This window comes from Marmota marmota, unplaced genomic scaffold, assembly GCF_001458135.2.
Source record: "Marmota marmota marmota unplaced genomic scaffold, marMar, whole genome shotgun sequence".
Taxonomy (NCBI): domain Eukaryota; kingdom Metazoa; phylum Chordata; class Mammalia; order Rodentia; family Sciuridae; genus Marmota; species Marmota marmota.
In genome coordinates this window covers 50138766-50162456 of record NW_025999968.1, presented here as the reverse complement: position 1 = coordinate 50162456, position 23691 = coordinate 50138766, and the positions used below count along the sequence as shown (strand labels likewise).

The 23691-nt window shown below is 36.8% G+C and overlaps 1 protein-coding gene across 7 annotated transcripts in view; it reads left to right on the top strand.

Annotated features, from left to right (window-relative positions):
* The window catches only part of Grik1 (glutamate ionotropic receptor kainate type subunit 1), a 381104-nt gene that overhangs the window by 220481 nt on the left and 136932 nt on the right, over positions 1–23691 (top strand). For all 7 annotated transcript variants that reach the window (XM_048803561.1, XM_048803555.1, XM_048803556.1 and 4 more), the window contains exons 2-3: positions 14678–14845; positions 18109–18366. In XM_048803561.1, the coding sequence (XP_048659518.1) occupies positions 14678–14845; positions 18109–18366 (426 nt within the window). The remainder of the gene's footprint in view (positions 1–14677; positions 14846–18108; positions 18367–23691) is intronic.

Genomic DNA, 23691 nt, shown 5'->3' with positions numbered 1-23691 from the left:
CCCCCCCCCCCGCCCAAATTAATGTAGCCAGGAGTGGTGGCATACACCTGTAGTCCCAGCAATTCAGATGCTAAGGCAGGAGGATCTAAGTCCAGCCTCAGCAATTTATCTCAGACTTGTTTCAAAATTTAAAAAAATTTAAAGGTTTCAGGATGAAACTCAGTGGTAAAGGGGCTCTGGAATCAATCCCCAGTACCCAATAATAATAAAAAACAACAATAATAATAATAATATAAAAAAATAAAAAATACAAATAGTTTAAATGAGAGAAATATACAAATGGCAACATAACAATTTCAACTTCAATAACTATGATTAAATAATAATAATAAATGGTTATAAGAATAATTATTAAAATCTTATTGAAATAGATGAGATATTGAAGAGATTAAATCTTTCTTATTGAAATAGCCTAAAATAAATTATTGAGATATATTCAAGAATACCAATACATAAAGAAAAAGTTTAAAAATTCATCAAAAGACAATTTATAGACACATTCAGAGCTATATAATTTTATTAATGAGTTCTTTTATGCTTAAAGAAATTTCTATATTTTTCCAAGAAACAGAAATCATTAGAAAACCATTCTTTACATTTTATTAACTTTAGAAAACTCTAATTACAAAATTGACAGTTAATACACACAAAAAAGAAAACATGTATGTTACTCTCATTTATTAATAAAGATGCAAAACACTATAAAAAAGTCAACAAATCAAATTTAGCAGCATATTGAAAGAAAAACTCTTGGTGATCAAGTATAATTTATTCCAGAATTGCAAGAATGAATTAATATAAAGAAATGTATTCATACAAAATATCTCATTAGAAGGGCAAATTGAACTCTGGAAAACGTTTAATAAAATCCAAGGCATTTTGTTTGAGTTATGAATATAAATTATATTTATTTTAACTTGCATTTCATGTTCTATATTAAATTAATAATATAGTATCTATTTCAATCCAACTTCCAAACCGTAGGTAATGGTTTAATAATAGAAACATTCCAATTTAAATTATGAACAAAATAAGATTCACTCTGATTTTCTTCTTCTAAAAGTTCTAGCCAGTGTATTGAGGAAAACAGAAATGATGGATATTTGAAAATGATTACATTATGAATCAAAGGAATTAAGATATTTATTAATAGTGTATAAAGGCAAGTACATATAAATATATACACAGAGACATAATTATAATCAATATTAACAGAAGGGAAATATTATAAAAGACCAAACTCAACTATGAAAACCCTTCTAAAATATTAATGTGTGATTTGCTTCTGAAAACTATAAAGTTCAATAAATATAAATGTCTTGATATAAATGTCCCACAATCTTAGAATACTTTTCAATGTTTCAAAAAAATTTATTAGTTTAAAATATTCTCGACTGATAATTGCAATTAATAAACAGGCAAATGATTTCAAAAAAATATTACAATAAAGAATAAGTGAAACCTATAGGAAGAGTCATTTACCCATACATATAGGCAGAATAGTCAAGGCAGAAGAGTCCAGAAATTAAATTATATAACAATTATGGGAAAGGGGTTATAAAATATCATTAGGAAATTACATACATATATGCACATACATAGAATTACAAATAGTATCTATGTTTATAGTTATATATAGCATAAAAGATTATATCCTTAAACCATTCATCAGGAGAAATTTCAAATGGATTACTAAACTACCAATAAGTCATAAAACTCCTAATAGCAATTACATAAATGAATATTCATCAGTTACACTGATAAAGGAGAGATTTTTAATTTTGTAAATATTCCAACATTCCCACATAGGCTAGATTCAGTTACTCTGATGAGTCATAGCCCCAAATAAAGGCTTAAAATCCAAAACAGTGCTCTTGCTGAAATGGTTGTGGCAAGTCTGTTGCAGACTTTGCCACACAAGTTGTCCCTCAGGGGCCCTGGGCTGATGGAGCAGCTGTTACCTGTGCACTGGACCAGCCACTGGACAGAGGGAAACAGAAATCAGCTCTGTGGATTCTCTCACTGGCATTAGGTCTTCTGTCCAGTAAGTGACAAAGGTGATTTCTCCTCACAAGTCATTGAACAGAGCTAGTTACTCAGCTCATCTGGCACCAAGTTAGGCAGCCAACCTTACATCCAAAAGGAAAAGAACCAGGAATATTGGTAACTCTTACACATACTTCATGTTCACAGGAAGAAAATCAATATATTTGACATTATAAAAATGTAAACATTGATCTGCCTAAAAAGAAATCTAATCAGCACGAAGAGCTAAATAATATACTGAGAGAACATTGGCAATAATAAGATAGCAAAGATTTTATATCCTTCTGGGTAAGAAAGTCACCTACCAATAATAAACAATGTTAGCTCAAGATATTAAAACAGGCAAAGTACAGGTATAAGTAATTTAAAGCTACAGACATGGAAATAGGTAGTAAATAAAATTTTAAAATTAAATTCACCAGTATTCAAAGGCATGCAGATTAAAGTAATACTAAATATTCTCTGACACTAACTCACTTAAAACCATACAGATTCTGAGCCAGGGTGTGCAATTCAGCTGGGCATTTCTACATTATGGAGACAGTGTAGGTTGTTCAGCTTTTGCTTATATAAGCCTGTTTAGCATTAATTATATAACATAAGCCAGCACTGTTTATGCCTCATGATCTAATAATTACATTTCAAGCTACTTCTCTTTCTCCTAATGAAATCTAGGAAAGTATCCTATGTCCATCACAATATGATTTACAACTTGAAAAAGTTAACAACTTACCCCCCCCCAAAAAAATGGGGTGGATTGAATAAAGCCTGACATAACCAGTCAATGTAATATTAGACATCCATTATAAAGCTGGGTTGTTTTCAAGGAGAGATGATTGTGGTAAAGTGTTTGGTGGAAATGACAGGTAAAAATAGGGGCGTGTCTTCTTCACTATTTCATTTCAAAGAAAATTCAGGTATGCATGGGAAAAGAAGGAAAGAAATACACCAAACTTTTAATAGTGATAGTTTTATAGTGATATAGTTGTATCTTGTTATTAACTTTTTCTTTCAACTGTTTACTCAATTTAGGTGTTTTTAAAATAAACTTATTTTGAAGAGAAAGTGACTGCGTTCACGTTGGACAGCGGTGTCCATTGTAGGAATTCACAGCGCAACACATTTTCACATAGGTAAAGAAGCATTAAGTGGCCTTTCAGATTTTAGTACTTTAAAAATAATGGTCTGTTCTTCCAGAAGTACCTATTTGCTGTAATCCAAACACAGATCCTTTTGTGACACGCCATGTAACTGTTTTATTGTTAATCAACTTGTAGCTTTCCCGGATGGCTGTATTAGTCTGGCATATCTTCCTCTGGGACCTCACTACTTCACAAAGAGATTTTTCTCTGAGAAACAACCTCTCTCAGCTTCTTCATTATTCATGTCAATGCAAACTCTCATTTCAGTTTATGGCATTGGATCCTAGGGTGTAACTGAGCAACCTAGGAAATCATGTTCAGTAGGCACACCTACCAGAGTCTGGAAAACATAATGAACAATAATAAATAGTTTCAATTGGAGACTTCAAAGGAAGGTGCTTGTGGTAAATATGTGTATGCATCCAAGATTCTGTGATCTTCTTAGATGTTCCAAAACACTACTGTTGCCTAGAATATCATTTTGTACAGTTTTTAATATCAGTGAATAAAATGTTTTATTAAAGGGTTCTTTGTTAATTTATAAACTGGAACACTTAGAAATATGCAGAGATATTTTTTAAAGTCAAATAGAAAATATTGACCAAAGAAAATAAGAAGAGACTACAGTGAAGGACTTTGCATTTTCAAATGTTTACATTAAATGTCAAGGACTTGCATCCTGCCTGCGGCATATCTTTGAGATATGATTGACAAAAAGATGCTTTCTTTCATAGACAGACAGACCATCTAAATGTGTAGGTTATTTTTGTGGAAGAAGGAGGTAAAAATTGATTGCATATATCTAATATTAATTTCTTAAGAAGCAATATCATAATTCAAGGGTTTGTTTCTGATCAAGCACCTAACTTCTCATTAAAACGGTATGAAAATAATACTTAACATTGCAAATTATTTGAGCCAGTCCCATTGAAAACAGATCTCTGGGTTAAACTTTTCAAAAGGTGATTATCAATCAATTCCACAGCATGCCACAGTTACAAGGAAAACTGTCCTCTAATCAAATGAATTTGAGGAACATAAAGAGCTAAATAGTCGAATTTTTGCCTTTTTTTAATTGCATGACTTCTGAGCGACTTGTATATTATTTTCTAGTGTGAATTTCTAAGGGGAGTGACCCTCAACAGTGCTTCCCAAACATGTTTGGCCACTAGACTCCCTTGCTGTGTACACGCAGGGGTGAATGCTGCTCTGCTGGAGCTATGAGTTTCCATTTGTTCCGGATTCAGATGTCAATCCCTGTCTTTAACAGCAATATTTCCTTCTCAGCAAGAAGAAAATTCAGCTTGAGGAATAGCAGAAGCAGAGGGGAAGTAAACTAGAAAATTGGGATGAAACACATAAACCTCGTTTCCTTGGACTACGACAGGCTGTGAACTTGGCATACCTCATTCATTTCATTAATAAGCAGATAAATGGAATCGTGAGCGTAAATATGTGTCGTTTAAATGAGATGTTAACAGCTGAAAATGTAACTGCTCTCAAGAGACATTAAAGCAATCTCAGAGTTTCATAAGAATAAGAGTTTGGCATGAATTCCTTGGCAATATTCCTGGTTCTTGCCAGAAATCTGCTGCAATCAGAGATGAGCCATTCCTCCATGATATGAAGGCACTGGCAGCCTGATGAAAAGTGAGCATTTAGAGAGGATCACAGCCTTAAAAGTGCCTGGGGACAACAGGACATAATGGTTGGGAGGGAGAAAGCAATCACTGCTAACAGGAAGGAAGGGGGAAGGTCAGGCAGTCTCGCTACATACCTCAACAGCCAACCTCCTTCTCTCCCACCTCTGGAGCAGGCTTCCTTATCTTGGCAGAACAAATTGCTTTAGAAGGCACAGTACTAAGGCACATGGAAGAGAATCAATTTGACTGCACGATCATTTACTGGGACCAAAATATGCTGTGTCCAAATCACTGCATTAAGCCCTGGCAGAGGGCAGATTTCAATTAGCACTGTCCCTAACATCAAGAAAAAAGCAGGCTCTGGGCTGAAGATAATTTTTAATTGACACATAATATTTGTACATATTAACAACATACAATGGGATTTTTGATTCATGTATCTATTGGGTAGTGGCATGCTCAAAATTGTCCTCATGACCATCAGCTTAAACTAGTACCATTTCTTTATGGTAAGTACATTCAAGATTCTCTTCTGATTTGAGATATATAATGCATTATTGTTGATTAGATCCCCGTGCTGTGCCCCAGAGCACCAGAGCTTATTGCCCCTCCTGTCTAACATAACATCATACCCATTGGCCTGATTCTCCCCCACCTTCCACCCCACTATTGTCCCTAGTCTATGATAACTATTACTGTACTCTCAACTTCTCTGTGAGATCAACTTTCAATATTCCATTTATAAATGAAACCGTGTGATGTTGTCTTTTTATGCCTGACCTATTTCATTTAACTTGATATCCTCCAGGTCCATCTATATTGTCAAAAATAATAGGGTTTTATGTTTTCTTTGTCTAAATAGTATTCTATTGTGTATATAATACCACATTTTTATGCATTCATCTAAGGAGAGACATTTAAGCTAATTCCTTATCCTGGCTTTTGTGAATAATGTTGCACTAAACATGGGAATAGAAGTGTCTGTTCAACATGTTCAATTCATTTCCTACCAGTGGGATAGCTGGATCATATGGTAGTTGGTATTTAGTTTCTTGAGGAGCTTCAACACTATTTTCTGTAATGCCTATTTCCCCCTAATATTCAGTATATTTTATTTTATCCAAAGACAAGAGTTTTTCTCTGGCTAGAGGAATCAGAAAGAATTCCACGTAACAGGTTATGAAGAATGAGCTTCTTGCTTTGTTGATGCAAGATCCAGAGCTTCCTTTTCAGCAATCTCCCACCAGTAATGTGATCTATTCCAATGAGCTGGAAACTCTCCTGGGAATAAGAACCAAGGGTCTTTCATCTTTGAATCTTCTACTGCTGCTAACATAGCCCTAGACATTAACACATGCTCAGTGTTTCATGAATTAAAGTGAATATGCATAATACTGAAATAAGAGTAATTTTGGCTTTGGAGAGGTGTTTTTGTTTTTAAATTTTCAATAAAAATTTATTGAGAAAAATTTCTTGTGCTATCTGCAGAATGATCCATAACCCATAACCTTTACTTTACTGGCTACCCTCTGAGGCTTATCAGTGATTCTTGCTCTGTAGATATATTTTCCTCCTCCTAGAAGGCCTTTCCTCCTCCTAGAAGGCCATTCCTCCTGTATTCATACAGATCTTTTTGAAGGTATCAAAGAGATGGTTCAAATGTTGTTACCTTCTAGATGCAACATCAATCTAATTCTACTTCTTCAAAGGTCAATAATACATGAAGACCCTTGTAGCAGGTTTGGTCCTAGGCCACCAGATCAGTGAAGCTATCTTTGTCCTTACCCACAGGTCTGTCCTTACTCAGGACTTCCTGAAAGGTAGAAATCTCTTATTTGTTTTCCATTAGGTCAGGGAACACCTGCTTCACATCCAAATTCATCTAGCATGAGATCTTTAACAAGACTGCTGGTTTCCAAAAGCAAAACAGGAAGAGGGAAGCTGATTGAGGAAGAAAGTATTGATCTAAGGGAATCTTAGGAATTAAATGTGTAACCTTGAAATTAAAGGTGCAGTAAATACAAGCCTAGAGTAAATTGCTTATGATGTAATAAACTAGAATTATGGACAAGGCAATAAAGGGAGGCAATATAATATTGTATATTAAGAGCAGCTATCAGCGAAGGAATAGATCAAATTGCTATCTTGTTTCCATTGATAGCTTCTGGAAAGGCTATTATTCTACATGAATGCAAATCAGGAGTCGACACTACTTAAGCTTTCCATTTCTTGATTGTTAGCTAATGGTTCACCCTTTCTTCCCTAGGGAACTCACAATTTGTCACAATGGGCACAAGCAGCTAGTTATAGGAGCGAAAGAGGTTTATTGGAATTTATATATATATATATATATATATATATATATACACACACACATATATGTGTGTATGTATATTTCAATAAACCTCTTTATATTTACATATTCTGACTGACCCTGTCAGACTCAAAATAAGGTATAAAAATACAATAAGCAAAAACCACTGATTTGCAAAATCAAGTTAGAGAGCTAGATATTGCTTATTAGAAGTACTGGATAAAATAATACGTTGCAAAGAGAAAATAAATAGAATAATTAAAAACAGCAAATATTGGCAGAGAATGGTTGATAGGTAGAAAGAAAGGGTTGTATATAAGTTCTGACATTAAAGACCTACTGTGCTGACTACAGTTAATAATTGATTCTATATTTCAAAATAGAGGAGAAAATTTTGAATGTTCTCATCACAGAGAAATGATAAATAGCAGAGGTGATGTGCACACTAATTATGGATTTGATCCCTACAGACTATATATATATATGTATGTATGTGTGTATATATATGTATATATATATGCATATATGTATGTATGTATGTATGTATAATATCACTATACTCCAGAAATATGTACATTTCTTATGTATCAAATAAAAATAGAATCAAAGGTTTTAAAAGCAGTCAATATTAAAGCTTTCTTAAGTTAATCTGATTATGTATTAGTTTCTGCTGCCATAACAAATTACCACAAACTTGGTTGCTTAAAACAACAGAAATTTATTCTCTTGTGTTTACAAGGGTCACAAGTCCAAAATCAGGACACTGGCAGCATCCCACTTGCTCCCATTGCTGGATTTTTAATAGACAGCATGGAATAATCATGTCTTCAGTTGAGTGCCTGTTGCACTGTATCTCATCATGGTTCATAGCAACTTCAGGCCCCAAAACTCAAGTCTTCCTCGACACTCTTCTCAAGCATGTTTTGTCATCAAATCCTGTGTGGTTTGCCTTTAGATTTTACCCAGAATCCAACCAAGTTTTGCCTCACCCCAACATCACAAATCTGAATCAATCCATCATCTTTCACCTGTGTTATGTGACTAGCCTCTTATTATAATAATCCATTGTTATAATATTGTAATAATGTAATATTATAACAATGTCTCAATAATGTGATATTGTTACAAAATTGTAATAATGTTATATTGCAACAGGTTCAAGAGCAGATCTCCCTATGTCTTTCTTGTTTTTGCTCCTCTCCTCCCTTCAGTTCATTCTTTTTCTTTTATTTTTTTCTTACTTTTTTCCCCCCAGTACCGGTATGAAACCTCAGGTGCTCTATGGCAGTTCTATATTCTCAGCCCTTTTTATTTTATTTTGAGAAGGGGTCTTGCTAAGTTGCCTAGGTCGACCTTAATCTTGCAATCCTCCTGTCTCAGCCTTCCAAGCAGCTGGGATTACCAGATGTACACAAAAATGTGCAACTTCCAGATTTAATACAGAAGCCAGGGTGATTCTTTTGAAATACATCATTTTACTGCTCTGCTCAAAGCACACCACTGGCTTCCATGTCACTCAGAATAAAACCCACAGCCTATTATTTTTCCTGTCTGTGATCAGTTCCCTGAGTGAAAGCTCCAAAAGTCAGATTTTTTTTCTCTTTTCTGGCGTATTCTCAGTGCCTCGAACAGTATCTGTTTTGTAATAGGCAAGACATTTTATATATAAATGAATGAATGAGTCATTGAGTGAATGAATGTATGAGATCATCAATAGAATCATGGACATCATATACGTAACCATGAATCAAAGTAAAAAAAAAAAATAGAATGTGGAGTATAATCTTATACTTCTACAATGGTTATTATTGGAATATGTTCACCATGACGTGATAAATTGAGTCAGAACAATATTTCTTTTACAGGAACAAGGTTGAATAGCATTACTCTTCTGTTTTTGCTCATCATGAAATGAGGCAAATTCTGTGGCACAATGGAACATTGGTTTCTTTTTTTTTTCTTTTTTCTTTTTTTAATGTTGGGGAGGAGGGAAGTAATTTTTATATTTCCCACTTATCTTCCAGCAGAGGTGCCATCTAGAGGGAGCTGATAAGAGTAGAATTGCTTCTTTTGAAGTTATGTACCATAGGAAGGGCCTCAATTTCTACCATATTATACTTTTTCTGCTTCGTGGAAACAGTGACTGGAAAGCAGGTTAAGAAATGGGCTATCAACTACTCTTGGGACCTAGAAAAATTAATTAATAAAATCTTGAGCCAGCCTGGCTCTTTTTTACCTAGAGTTGGCTGGGCCACATCCCTGGGCAGTATGACTCTGTAGTTAAGGCATAAGAGTTAGGAAAGTTTGGAAAACATTTGCTGGATACTGTGTTCCACTCAAGATCCGTGTGGTTTCCAGGATGACTTATTGGAAGGCACTATGGATCTTAAGAGTAGGGTCGCATGGGAGGTCCTTAGGTCATCTCATTATGCTCTTGAGGGGAATTGTGTGACCCTAATCTTCCTCCCTTCACCTTTGTTTCTGCTCATGAGATGAGAAATTTTCTCCTCACCACAGATCCAAAGCTTTAGGGTCAATCCATCATGGACAGAAATCTCCCAAAGAGCCAAGATAAATATTTTCTAATTATAAATTGTTTCACATACTTCATTATAGTGATAGAGAAAGCCTGACAAATCTGCCATTGCTTTGGGCTCAACTTAAGAGTATTCATAAAAAGCACAGCTTCCTGTCCTCATCTTCTCTCCGTGATGCCCTTTGCCTATAATGATCATGTCATTAACCCAACAGTCTAATGTATGATTGTGCACGATTCTCTTTTTAAGTCTAAATGGAGGGATGTGGTGCAAACCACAAGCCCTGACCACCCTTCATCCCACCCACCATGGTCTCTTGAAGGCAACCTATTCCATGTGCAGGATGTCACCCTAGCCTCTGTCCGTGTCTATGTGGTCTCAAAACACAACTGCCCATGACCTAGCTTCCTTGGTGTAGGAGTCTCCCCAACAGAGACAGAAACACTGCCATGATAATGGAACTCTGCTGCCTAAATGATTTCTAGTGAGTTCCTCTCTGTTCATCTTAAATTATTTTGTGATAAATTCCGAATCTTGTTAGAAGAAAATGTGACTTACACAGATGTGATTTCCATTAAAATTGTCCATGTTTCAATTGTAAAAGTCCTTAGGGTAAAAAGAGAAAATGAATGTATTAGTTTCCTGGAGCTGTCACAACAAGATTTCAGAAAGTGGGTGACTTAAATGACAGTTTGTTTTCTCATAGTTCTGGAGGCTGGGAGTGCAAGACCAGGGTTCAGAGGCCTGGTTTCTCCTGAGGTCTCTTTCCCTCCTCCCATCCTCACGTGGACTTCCTCTGCTCACGTTGAATGTATGTCTGTGCATCCAAATTTCCTTTTCTTATAAGGACAGAATGGATCAGGTCTCATCTTACCTGGCTCATTTCAATCTAATCACCTTTTTGAAAACGCATTTCCAATGTAGCCACATTCTGAAGTACTAGTTTCAGCATTAGGGCTTCAACAAATGAATTTCGGGAAGCATAAGTCGGCCCATAATAATGACATACAAAAAAGTTTTACAGTATCAAACCTATTCCAAAATATGGGAACACTCCTTATTTTTCATGCCTTTGTTGAGTGACCATGTGGTACCTTTGCTGAAGTAAGGGAACATGGAGTACAAAGGACAGAACCTTTTAGCATTAGCCTTATTTGTTCCAACGTCTATTCTTCCCAGCAAGGACAACAGGGAAAATCAAGATAAGAAAACCACAGGCCTTCTAAAATAAAGCCTAAATATACATATTTATTAAGAACATAAAAATGTTCAGTTTTCAGAATTCATATTTATTTTGGTACTTACAAGAAATACAATTTTTACCCTTCCCTGCCATTTTAAATAGCACAAATATTCACATGAAAGCTCAAAAAGTCAATCTCTTCTAGTTTTTAACCCTTAGCTTGGACAGTGTATCCAAATTATCCTGAGACATCAAGCCACAAATGGTTCTGGGGGAAGGTTGGGAAAGAGGCTGGGGTGCACGTTAATGATGTCCTTAGACCCTGGTCATACTTATTGGTGATGAGGCAGAGAAGACCTCAGTTCCCCAAGGACCGGTGTGTGATCTGCACTCACTCAACCTGGTCCATGCCATCCTGAAGGCTTTTGTCTTTTTAGTCACAGACATACTTTGCATGGCTCCGGTTCACAGGAGGTGCAGGTCATGGAAGAGAGTGTGGGAAATCCAACCTGCAGGTTCTGCTTCTCCCAGCCAGCACTGCCTCTCTCCAGCACTTCTTAAGAAGTGCAGCAGAAAGGAAAGGCTTCCTGAACTTCATCCTGAACTCTCAGAGTTTGCCCTCCTTTCCTCACCCACTGACCTGGTTTGGGAAGTGGAGAAAAAATAAACCAGGCGGGGCTGCTTTCCCTCTCTCCCTTGAGCCTGAGCTAGTCTCTTAGTTTCACATTTCCTAGTCCTTCCATGGCCTAATAAATTTTTAGAAGTAAAAGTCATACTCAGTTCAGTCTGCCCCCCTGTGAGGTATTAGTCTGGCTCCTATTAATAACTTTCTCCTGTTTTTATCATATTTCACTTTCTTGGTACTTTTCCAGCACTCTGTATACCTCACATCACTGTGGGTTTTGGGTATTTGTCAGATGCCCTTTTCTCAGAGAAAAGGAGAAAGCCATAGGGTGACGAGCTAATGACACAACGTGTAATTCTCATTTGGCAAAGGAATAAAAGAAATTGTTCTCAAAATGACAAAACAGAATTCACCTACACACCACCTAAACACATATCAAAACACATAATTTTCTTAAACCCAGGAACACTCAGATGTGTGGGAAAGGAAACGGTATCCCAAAGGAATGGCTCTGAGGTGAGCAGGAGGCGAACAATACCAGCCTTTCCCTGGGGAGCAGCTGGACTTTTGTCTTATATCAATTGCTTCACAGACAAGGGACACAAGGCAGCAGCTAAAGCCCTTGCTGGACAGGAGCAATAGAAAGAGCTTGAAGAAGTTGATGGCACTCACTGGTTGGACAGTCAGACATCTGAGTTTGTCACAGATTTACAACCTTGAGTAAGCTGGGTAAAATAATCTCCCTGTTCACTTTTTAGAAAGACAGGAAAAGTATCTGCTACCCTGAATGTTATAAAGTTTAAATGAAATATACATAAAAGAGCTATTTCACGGTGACTTTCATCTCAATACTTAAAGATCCTCCTGGAAGGGGAATCAGGTTAACCAATGTCCAGGATTCAGAATTTCTGTTTCCTGTTAAAGTGTTTTTCCTACCTGTTAGGGTCTGTAAACAAGTCAGGATGGCGCCTGGCATTTTGCCAGAGGGAGTGGTTTGTGAAGTAACGCCAGAGAGCCATTAAGTGTGGAGATTCCTTATTGGTTGACTGCTGTATCTAGTTTATGTTAATTAAGATAAGCTGTGTGGAATGTATATATACCCCTCCTGTCCTACAATAAACAGCTCCCACTCCTGCTGTATCAATCTACACAAGTTGCTTGTCGTCACCCCCCGGTTATTTTGCTGCAGCCGGACTGCGGCACCTACCTACTACCTACCTACCTACCCTACACAGATTAATGGTGCTCACACCTCAGCCTGTGATTAACTTTTTTCCTAAATAGTTGCAGCCTGGATGTCTTTAGATGACTTGATTTCCATAGGAACAGTGGTTCTGAGTTAAACACACTGTCTGTGTGAGGGCTCACTGGGTATGGGAGGGAATAATGAGAAAACAAATAGTTGCTAATAATGATTGGATCTGCTGTGTGCCCCAGCTTGACAGTGAGGATGAACTCACCTTACAGCCATCTTCTTTTGGTGACCAAGTGTCTATTTTCCAAATTTTATCACTTTCCTCTCAAACATTCATCAAAAGTTCTGAGGAACTAGAAATCCAGCTCCAAATCCCTGTTTGTAATTACCCAGCAAAAGAAAACCAAAAATTCACTGGAAAAGTAAATTCATTCCCAACACTCATTTCTGAGTAAATGTTTCATGCAGGTCTTTAGGTGAAGTTTAAAATGATCACCCAATATCATCACATAGTTTTCAGTTATGGTTTCTCTAGGAACAGGGAAATGATCAATATGTGAATGACTCCTAACATTGGTCTATAAATGCCAGAAATATGTCCAAAAGGAGCCAAATTTGTTCTGTATAAACCTTCTTAGCTTTCAATCTGACACTGTAGTAGCTATTTTATAGAGAATGTCAGTTTATCAGAAAAGTTATAGATGTGCATTTATTTACTATTCTTTCAAAGCAGGATGAAAGTAATTAATTTCAATTAGCATCTATCATTTGGAGCTCTCCAAAAAAAGAATTCTGATATATCAAACTCCCAATTCATGATATTAATTTCAGATTTTTTTGGTACATATTTTTTTCTTGAGTACAAAGCATTATTAATGAATTTACAAATAGATCTAGCACAGGCAAGTTTAGGGAAAACCTACAACTAACTTTGGTAAGGAATTACAGAATGGCAAGAGCAGATAAACAGCAGCCTGAGAGTCTCAAGTATTCAGAATTCCAGGGACATCAGTTCATATGCATTTTTAAAGGAAATGAGTTTGGGTCAATCAAGGAGTAAGTTAAGTGGAGGTCATTTAAGGGGACTTCTACCGAATGCGAACACTCCGTGTCTATCAATAATCCCAGAATAGCACTTAAAGTACAATAAGAATGCATAGTTACCAGTACTAACATGTCTCTATCCAACATCAAAGCCTCAAAAAAAAAAAAAAAAAAGCCAGAGCTGAATTCTCTGATGAGGCTTGAAGCACTAATATTTCATATTATTTCTTCTAGTGAAATCTTCATGTTTAAGATATCCGAACTAAGCAAAGGCACATATTTCTTCAGAGATGGTATACAGGTTTGCTTTTGGGAACAACCAAACAAAATTTCAAAAAGAAAGAAAATGAAAAGAAAAAAGAGTTCTTTGAATCTTCGCATGCACTTCAGAAAGTACTAGAATACATTGCTAGAATACATGGCTCAGAATTCTAACCCATGAAGTGTAGAAATGATGCTTTCATTTGAAAGAGTATGTGTGTCCCATTTTGAGCCCACTCATCTCTCTGTGTGATCTCGTTGGAATCTAGAATGTCTGCATCTGAACAGGAAGAGCTTCATTATAAGGAAGGGTGGTCCTAACAGGATAGAGCTCAAATTATCTTCAGGTCAAGGACCAATGCCATTCTTGTCCAAACAGTGGAAAATTGCTCTCTGCTTTATTATCAGTTACAATTTCATGCTACAAAATATCTGGAATATATTCACCGTCTGAGAGGTATTATACATGCCACCATTGAATTTAAACCTTCAGGATCATATGCCATTAGACCTATTTGTCTGCCTATGACACATGCTCATAAACTTATGTTAGCCCTGGATTTGGGGTCTGCTTAGACCATTTATCAAGTTAGGTCTTTCGTTTGTAGTTACCATTTGTCTTCTTAAAAAAAGTTATAGATGAATCATGTGACTAATGCTTCTCGTCCATCTCTTTTGCTTTTGCAGGAGGGATTTTTGAAACTGTGGAAAACGAACCTGTTAATGTGGAAGAACTAGCTTTCAAGTTTGCAGTCACCAGCATTAACAGAAACCGAACCCTGATGCCGAACACCACATTAACCTATGACATCCAGAGAATTAATCTTTTTGATAGTTTCGAAGCCTCGCGGAGAGGTAACTCTTTTCCCACTTTTAAAAGCTTCTTTGGGTGATCCGTCTGCTCCATGGGTCACCTTTTTGCAACCTGCCCTTTTTCAAAACAGGCATCTTAGTGCAAATGGGTCATAGGAAATCTCAGGCCTGGGTGTCACTGATCAATGCAATCTGTGCTAACCTAATGGATGCTGCCTCACCCTGTTTTCTGGGCCTTTCTGATTAGCTTACCCTTCAGTGCCCTCCACTCTATGATTAACTGGTTCAGCTGTGAATGGAAAATGTCAAGCGTGATCTGTTTTTCCTTCCTGAAGCTGAGATACCACCATGAAATTGTACAGTGCAGTCAAATAAAACTTTGCAGAAGGTCACATCCATGGAGCTGTGGAAATGCCCAGGACATACATAACTCACACCCTGAATTTTAACAGGTTGTAAACTATGGGGTTTACCTAGCATCTTCACACACTTTTTTTCTCCTTTCAACAAAATCATAGAAATACAAAGATTAAATCTGTGAGAGAACAATGTCAGCATTTAATTTTCTTTTGCTTCTGAACAGAAGACAAGTGCCCAAAAAGTAATCCAATTTATAGACTACAAGCTTTCTCCCATGGAATGATTCATGTGTAACTGAAGGGTGGTTTAGACATCCCACTGGCACTTCTAGGATGATTCTTTGAAGTAAGATCACATTTGATATACTTGAAGCTTGGCCTCTAATGAGGGCACAGTCTAGTCACCAGATAAAGGAGTTTGTGTGGTAACAAAGGCTGCTGAGCACCCCAGAACAGACGGGGACTCTTTGCCTCTCAGAGAATGCCTCACCATTACAGACAAACAAATAAAACACAGTGAACTCCACAGTCCCGCTGGTTTCCAAGTTGCTGAATACTGATTGTTAACTGAATTAACCTAGTTAGATCATAGGATGTGTTCACTTAGTGAACTTTTGCAAGACTTTTAGTACTCTTTCCAAATAAAATATAAAACTTTTCTTAGAGTACAGGTGAAAAAATTATAGTGCAATGATCTCTGTCTACCTATGGCATGACCTTAGTATAAGAATTCTTTCTTTTTCAAGATGGATGGAGTTAAAAATGTCATATAGGTCAGGATTGTCTATGAACAAATAGTAAAGCTTTGCTTATACAGCACTTTGAAGTTTACAAGTCATCTCCATATGCATTATCTGTTTGGGTTAGATCTCTCTCTCTCTCTCTCTCTCTCTCTCTCTCTCTCTCTCACACACACACACACACACACACACACACACTCCATAGAAAGCCAGCCAGCAACATTTAGCATCGGTACTTCAACCCACATAAGAACTGAGATTTCTTATGATCTGAAGTACCTGCCATACTTGTAAATTAAACACCCCAAAGCTTCTTAAAACTGGTAATTTGCTGGCAAACAAAATTCAAAAGGATTGATTTTCTGTCAAGTACTATTAGAATCCTAGAGCTACATATTAGCAAAAATCTCAATCCATTGCACAGGCCGGATCACATGGCAGTTCACAAACTCTTGTGCTCTCATTTTTTTTCTGGTTAACTAATGAAAATACGTCCAGAAATAAGCTTCTAAGGACAATGACAATTTATACCTATAGCACTTAACACAGAAAAGTATACATATCTATAGCTGACGTAGTAATCTAGTACTAAACAGCACAGTATCATAAAGTTTTCCTTGTAAATGACTGTCAACATCCACAGCCCCTTAGATATCTACAATAGTTATCATATTATTCTCTCTAAATCGAGTCAGGTAATTTTAGAGTCATACAAATGTTCCATTTATTTTTATTTGCCAAATGATATTATTATAAAAGTCAACACTATTGCACTTACAAATTGAGCTATTATTTAAGTCTTATATTCAATTATTATATCTTGGTAGTTCTAAATTACTTCAAAATAGAATTACAATATAAATTTGAAAATGCAGCTAAATTTATATTTAACACCTGCGAGCATAAGATTAATAAGCTCTATTTACATGGTTGTAGAGGTTAAACTGCTCTAACCTTTCTGGAGGGAAATTTGGATAATATGTATCAAATAACAAAAATGTCAAAACCCTTTAATTTAGTTAACCCTTGGAAACTCAACCCTTGGAAATCTACTCTAAGGAAGTATCCTAAGATATAGAGGAAAATAGAAGTTGTATAAAATTTCTTATGGTCAAGAAGTGGGAGGAGCTTTAAAATTATAAAAATGGTTAAAATAAGTTATTAAATTTCCGTGGAATGGTATATTCTACAGATACTGAAAGTGTCCTTTTGAAGAATTTATAATTACTTGACAAAGAAGTGTGCTATTATATTCAATGGATCAAACTGCATTTGTATAATGATCCCAACTGTCTGAAATATAAGTAGATATTCTCCCAAGATGATGGATTAAGTACAGCCTGCTGATTTTCCATACATTTTAAATATTCTAAATTCTCTCAATTAGCATATATAGTGAGAAAATTAATTTATGTTATAAATACATTTTAAAATATGATTTCATTCTGTTAAGGTATATGTTGGCTGATACTGAGACAGAAAAGGACCTGACCTTGAGCTGGGGTCCTGAGCTCTGATTTAGCTCCGCCACTGTTAGTGGTCAAAACTCAGCCCATAGTCTTGAAGTGAGAAGGATAGACACAACGTCTCCTAAGATTCCCTTTAAGCTATGCTATTCCATTGTTCTGTAGTTAATTAGGTATCGAGAATCAGTATTCTGCAAAAGGAACAATCCTTTGCAGAATCTCAATAAACTGGAACTGAATTTGGGGAAGACAGAAGCTAAAGCAATTTGTAGTCACTCACAGGTTTTTCCTCTGAATTTTGTGACCACGCTAATACCTTCATTGCCACCCTGCCATATGACAGGACTTAATTCATACAACATTCATTTGACAAATGACTTGCTGGTTGGCTCCTGGAGGGCTCCCCAGTAACAGCCACATTAAGTGAGGGATTTAGACTCCATCTGATTAAAGGTAATGAAGTGAGACCCGTAACTCATTTTTATTTGCAGGGAGTTGGTCCTGTGATGTATTGCTAATCGGTTCTACATTTACATCTATCAGTATCTTATCATCTCAAGAAAATTGGAAGTTGAAAGGAGCACATTTCCTCTACATACAGATGGGGAGATTTTCCAATAGTCAAGTTAAAAAGAAGAATCCTCAAAGGGAAATATAAAACTCACAGGACTCTCTTTCTCTCCCCCTTTCCCTATTCTCCATCTCTTTTCCCACCCCTACTTGTCTTTGGACATCCTCAGCATGTGACCAGTTGGCTCTGGGTGTGGCTGCCCTCTTTGGCCCTTCCCATAGTTCCTCCGTCAGTGCTGTGCAGTCTATTTGCAACGCTCTCGAAGTTCCACACATACAGACCCGCTGGAAACACCCCTCAGTGGACAACAAAGATTTGTTTTACATCAACCTCTATCCAGATTATGCAGCTATCAGCAGAGCGGTCCTGGATCTGGTCCTCTATTACAACTGGAAAACAGTGACTGTGGTGTATGAAGACAGCACAGGTATGGGACTCACACGAGACCACACCTGGCCATGTTTGGCCTGAGCAAAGGGAATTAAAGTTTTCTACAGGCATAAACTTTTCAGGTGGAGTGCATGAAAATGTCTTTATATAAAGCTGACGGTGTATTCCAAAGTAATTTAGGAACATCAAGTGTTGCTAGCTTGAATTTCTCTTGTTTTTTGATTCTTTCTGATATTTTTTTCTCATCAAATTTATGGGATTTTTTTTAAAAGAAATATCACCCTATTGATATGTTATATTCTAATTACATATCAAAGATGTAATTTCATTTATGCAACTATGACCACAATGAAAGTGACCAGATAATAAGATTTGAACTTGATAAGTGGCTATGCAAATGTCTGGAAAAGTTCCCAAAGTAAGTTAGCAAACAAGAATTCAGGTACAGATTATACTATTCAAGTGTACTATTTCCTGGGAAAGAGCCGATGAGCCCAGGTGATGAGTCTTAGAACTAAGCTTTCATTCTGGCCCTCATTAGATTTTCTCTAACTCCATCTGTAGTGTTCTGTTTTTTTCTCCCTGTCTTCTGCTTACAGTTCAGGGTCTGTCAGAGTTTAGACTCCCACTTGTTTCATTTACAGTCAGCCCAGGATCCTCCTTTGTCCACATAATAAATCTAAGCCCCTCTAACTCAAAGTTTTTCACCATTGGACTATTGTGCTTATTTTTTTATTGGTGCATATTAATTAAACAGAATGGTGGGTTTTATTGTGGCATGTAATAATTTGGCCAATTTCACATTAAGCCAAGTTAGTCTTTATAAATCGAGGCACTAGCTTCCCTCCGTGGCCTATATTCTCACACCAGCTGTGATGAGAAGTCTTTCATTTCTCAGATACTCCCGAGTTCTCCCCAACTTCTGCTTTCCGAGGCTGGGCCCTCACTATAGAGCCACTGTGAGCGACTCAAATGCTGGTGAGCACCTTCATTCTCTATGACCACATATAAATATTCCCTCTTCCATGAGGCTCTCTGGGAACACCGGAGAGTTCAGCAGTGTTTTGGAAATAGAATCATTGTCTCTCACATTCTATTTCAGTGATCTATTACATATCTATGGGACTAGAAGATCCTGAAATGGAAATTGTATCTTATCTATATTTATTATCTGCTTCCTATCACATACTTGAAGAAAAGAGTTTAGTAATTACGTTCAGAAAAATAACACTATTAACTGTCTGAATTGTTTTTTTCCTCCAAGAATTGAAATTAGCTCCTTTCTGTAATTTACACATTGGGCAAAAAGACTAATAAAATTAGCAGTGAAAATTAGTAAAGGGAAGCACTTTCAGACTTTAATACTATTTCATTTTTCAATACCCTTTTCAAAAAGCATTAGCACTTATTATCCCCCAGAGGATGAATAGTGAGCCTCTTCCATTTGGCGTTAAACTCTGCTTCCATTTTATGCTGTCAGATAAAAGTGACTCTTATGGTTGGAGATATGCATTTACGTATTTTCTTATGCCTCATCTCATTTTAGGAAGAAGTGAAGGTGGTAGGTGATTGGATATATAATTCATAAATATTATATTCAAAGCAGTCTTATTGGGAGGGATATGCCACAGGCAGTCATTTTTTTTTTTTTTTTAGAGCTTTACCTGCTTCCTGTGAAGAAAGAAAACATATTATCAAATAAACTCCACAACATATTTAAAGAGCCTTCAGGTAGAATATTTCATTGTAAACACACGCGTAGTTAGATCTTCTGTGTTACCTACCCATTGTTAAAAGAGTATTTTGTGAGCTAATACAACCATATTATTTCTCATTGTGGTGAGCTCTCCGTAGTGTAATCTCTCACTATTTCTCCATCTCCAACAAAGCAAAAACTATTCAAAAGGAAAACTAATCATTGCAATTTCTGTGCTTAATTTAAGAAAGAGTTCAAACAAATGTGTAGTCATGATAGATTTTAAATTGTATTTAGGCAAAATATAGTTAGCAAGAGAATGACACAAAAGTTAATGTCCTAACTGACTTCAGATTAACTACTCACAAGTAATGGCCACCTTGTGCAGCAGAAAAATAAAAAAAAAAATCATTTCTATCATCTTTCACTAGAGTCTGAAATGACCTTTTTCATATGGGTTAAGTTCACCTGAGCTCAGATGCTCAATAAATACTTGTTGAAATTAAAAATCCAGAACGATTTTGTATGTCACCCATGAAGTTAGAGATGATTTATGTTAAAGTGATTTTGCCCATAACAACATTAAAAATGTAAATGAATAATCAATTGAGCTATTAATTTGGAACCCAGAGAGTAAGTAAACAGATCAACTGAGATCAATAAAAGCAGACATCTTATGACTTTGAGTGGATTTAATACTTCTTGACTCAGGACTCTTGGTTGCAGTAATTAGCAAGTCATAAAAAAGGAGGAGACTAAGTAAACCTGAAGGAAAAGTTAGGACTTAGGTGTGCTCAGCACCCACCCCCACAACAGAATTAAGTATCCATTAAAGAGCACTTTATTGGGATTTGCTTAGGAGTTTGTTAAATAGCCTGAAGCCAGCACAGATGTGGTGGGACCAAATGGCCCGTTACTCCCATTGAAGTCATCAGGAGCAGCATGCTTGTCTCTAAGGACAAAATTCAGTTCACTAAATTCAGGCAGGCAGCATTCTGTCCTCTAGAAGTTAAATGCAGAAAGGCTCTAGAGAACTCTTGGGAGGAGTAAAGTCCTGTCTCATCTCATCTCTTCTCTCTCCCTTCCCTGGGTGTTCGTCCCTTAACTCACCAACATGTTTCTGATTCTCATCATCAGAGGTGACCCTACGCAATGAGAAATTGCTGCCCATTGGACATCCCTTCTGGCTTCATTAGACCCCTGGTGGAAGCCTGGCTACTATCCCCTCACACGCATCCAAATGAGCTGAGAAGCAGAGCATCAAATGAGTTCAGAGCCCATTCAGCAGTTTCTGCATTCTCAGGGCCAATCTCAGCAAAATGAGCCACAGACATTGGTGTAGGACCCAGGCCAGCAAACTTTTCTCTATCAAGAACCAAATAGTATACAGCTTAATCTCTGTGGTCACATGGTCTTGCTCACAACTACTGCAGCTCTGACAAGGTAGCCAGAAAACAGCCATAGAGAATATGCAAATGATGGACACAGTGTGGCAATAAAAATTCATTTGCAAAAATGTGTGCTGGGCTACACTTAGCCCCAGGGCTCTAGTTTACCCCTCAAAAAAAGGAAAAAGAAAACAGCTAAAAGCTCAGATTCATAATTTTGTAAAAGCCAAGACTTCGTCACACTAGTGAGTAGGTTCAGTTTCTGTTCATGGGTTTTCCTTCATTTTGCTGAGTCCCCACACTCTTTCCCTCCCCATCAATTGCTCTTCCTGACTTCTTCATCAACCTTGGTAGTCTTTTGCCTCATTGTCCCAGGTAACATCCTGGTTCATTGACTGGCAAATTTTCAGAGAGGTATTGGAGGGGGGGAGGGTGTAAAACTTTTCTTTATTCATCATTAAGGGTCATGATTAATAATCCTATAACAAGAGGCAGGTTACCAATAGAAAAGCACAACAAATTAATTTTAATCTGAGTTTAATCAGGAGCCTCCCAAAATGAAGACCCAAAGACGGAGGTAAAACTTTTGTTTGTTTGCTTGTTTTTTGCAGTGCTGGGAATGGAACTCAGGCTTACACATGCTAGGCAATGCTCTACCACTAAAACTGCATATTTTTATGCTTAAATTTTATGAAAAAAATGTATACCTGAGTAGAAATGTAGTGGACAGTGGACGAAAAGGAATGAGTTAATGAAAACAGTCTGATGGGGGTACTAAGCAAAGCCTCTGGAATGAGGATTTTCAAGGGAGAAGTGACAGTGACCTTCCAAGGTGGTGTGGCATCCTTTGGGGGAAAGAAGACCAAGTTTCCATGACTTCTAGTGGGGAGACAGAAAGAAATGGGAGACAGGAGAGCAGGAGAAGGTCAGAAGGGCCTTGCTTCTAGACCCTTCCAGGCTCCTTCAGTTCAAAATACTTTGAGGTCTCATGCTCTGAGCCCCAGTGCTGTTAATGGGGAAGAATGATTTAGCACATCTCTTATTTTGGGATTCAAAGTATTCTCTTACACAAGGTTAGGCAACCACCTGCACAACCAGCAGAGAGAGCTAGGTCCACATAGCAAATGCTCATCCAAATTGCATTGGCAAAACATGAAAAAATAAATGCACTTCTGCCTAGCTTTTATTTTGTGAACTAAGAAAACCCATGGTCAAGTTTTGTTGGTTCCTTTTCCCTACTTTCTTGACTTGTCCCAGCACTCATGTTCACACACTGTTGGGTCAGGTGGTAATTTGTGAGACACTGGGGAAAACAACCAAGATGGCACAAACATGCATGGCACTGTTTGCCATGGTTGCCCTTTCCTAAGATCTAAATAAATGGCTTCCTTCCCAGTTTATTTTTAAAGTTTATTTTTCAACATTTATAAAAATAAGACCGCTTCCTTTGGATAATGCTAAAATTAAAGAAATAGGTAAAAACCTAATGTGTCCAGGAAAACCTATTAGAGTTTTGGTGTATGCTCTTCCACATTCAATAGGCAGGCAAACCGATAAACAGATTCCCTGGTTTAGTAAACATTTACTACCAGACACGTTTTAACCACTATTCTAAAAAACACACAAAAATATCTCTGACCTCATGGATCTCACACTCTAAGGAATAAAATATATTTAATCGATAAAATATAGAAATACATGTTAGTATGATAAATGGTAGTAAGTGTTATGAAGAAAAATAAGGCAGCAAATGGCTTTGGGAGATTGGGGAGTGAGGATGAAGTTTGCAATTTTAAGTAAGGATACCAGGAAAGTCCTCAGGAGAAAATTATATTTTTGAGTAAAACATTAAAGAGGAAAAAGCTATGTGATGAGTTGGAAGAGAACATTCAAGATTTTGCACAGCGTGAACAGCCAGTGCAAACCCCTGAGACAAACTAACCCTGCACTGAACCCACCTCCATCATTGAAAATCCTCCATATCTTAAGACACAAATATAAGATATACATATAATATAAATAAAATGTCTTGAATCTTTTTTTTTGTAAATCCCTTTCATTGTATTGAGAAAATTACCTCCAATTCCTAGTTCATTGAATTTTTTTTCGGGGGGTGGGGTGCTGGGGATTGAACCTAGAGACTTGTGCATGCAAGGCAAGCACTCTGCCAACTGAGCTATATACCCAGCCCTTGAATCATTATTGTAGACTACTTTAAGCTAACTATGTAGAAATATATATATATATATATATATATATATATATATATATACACACA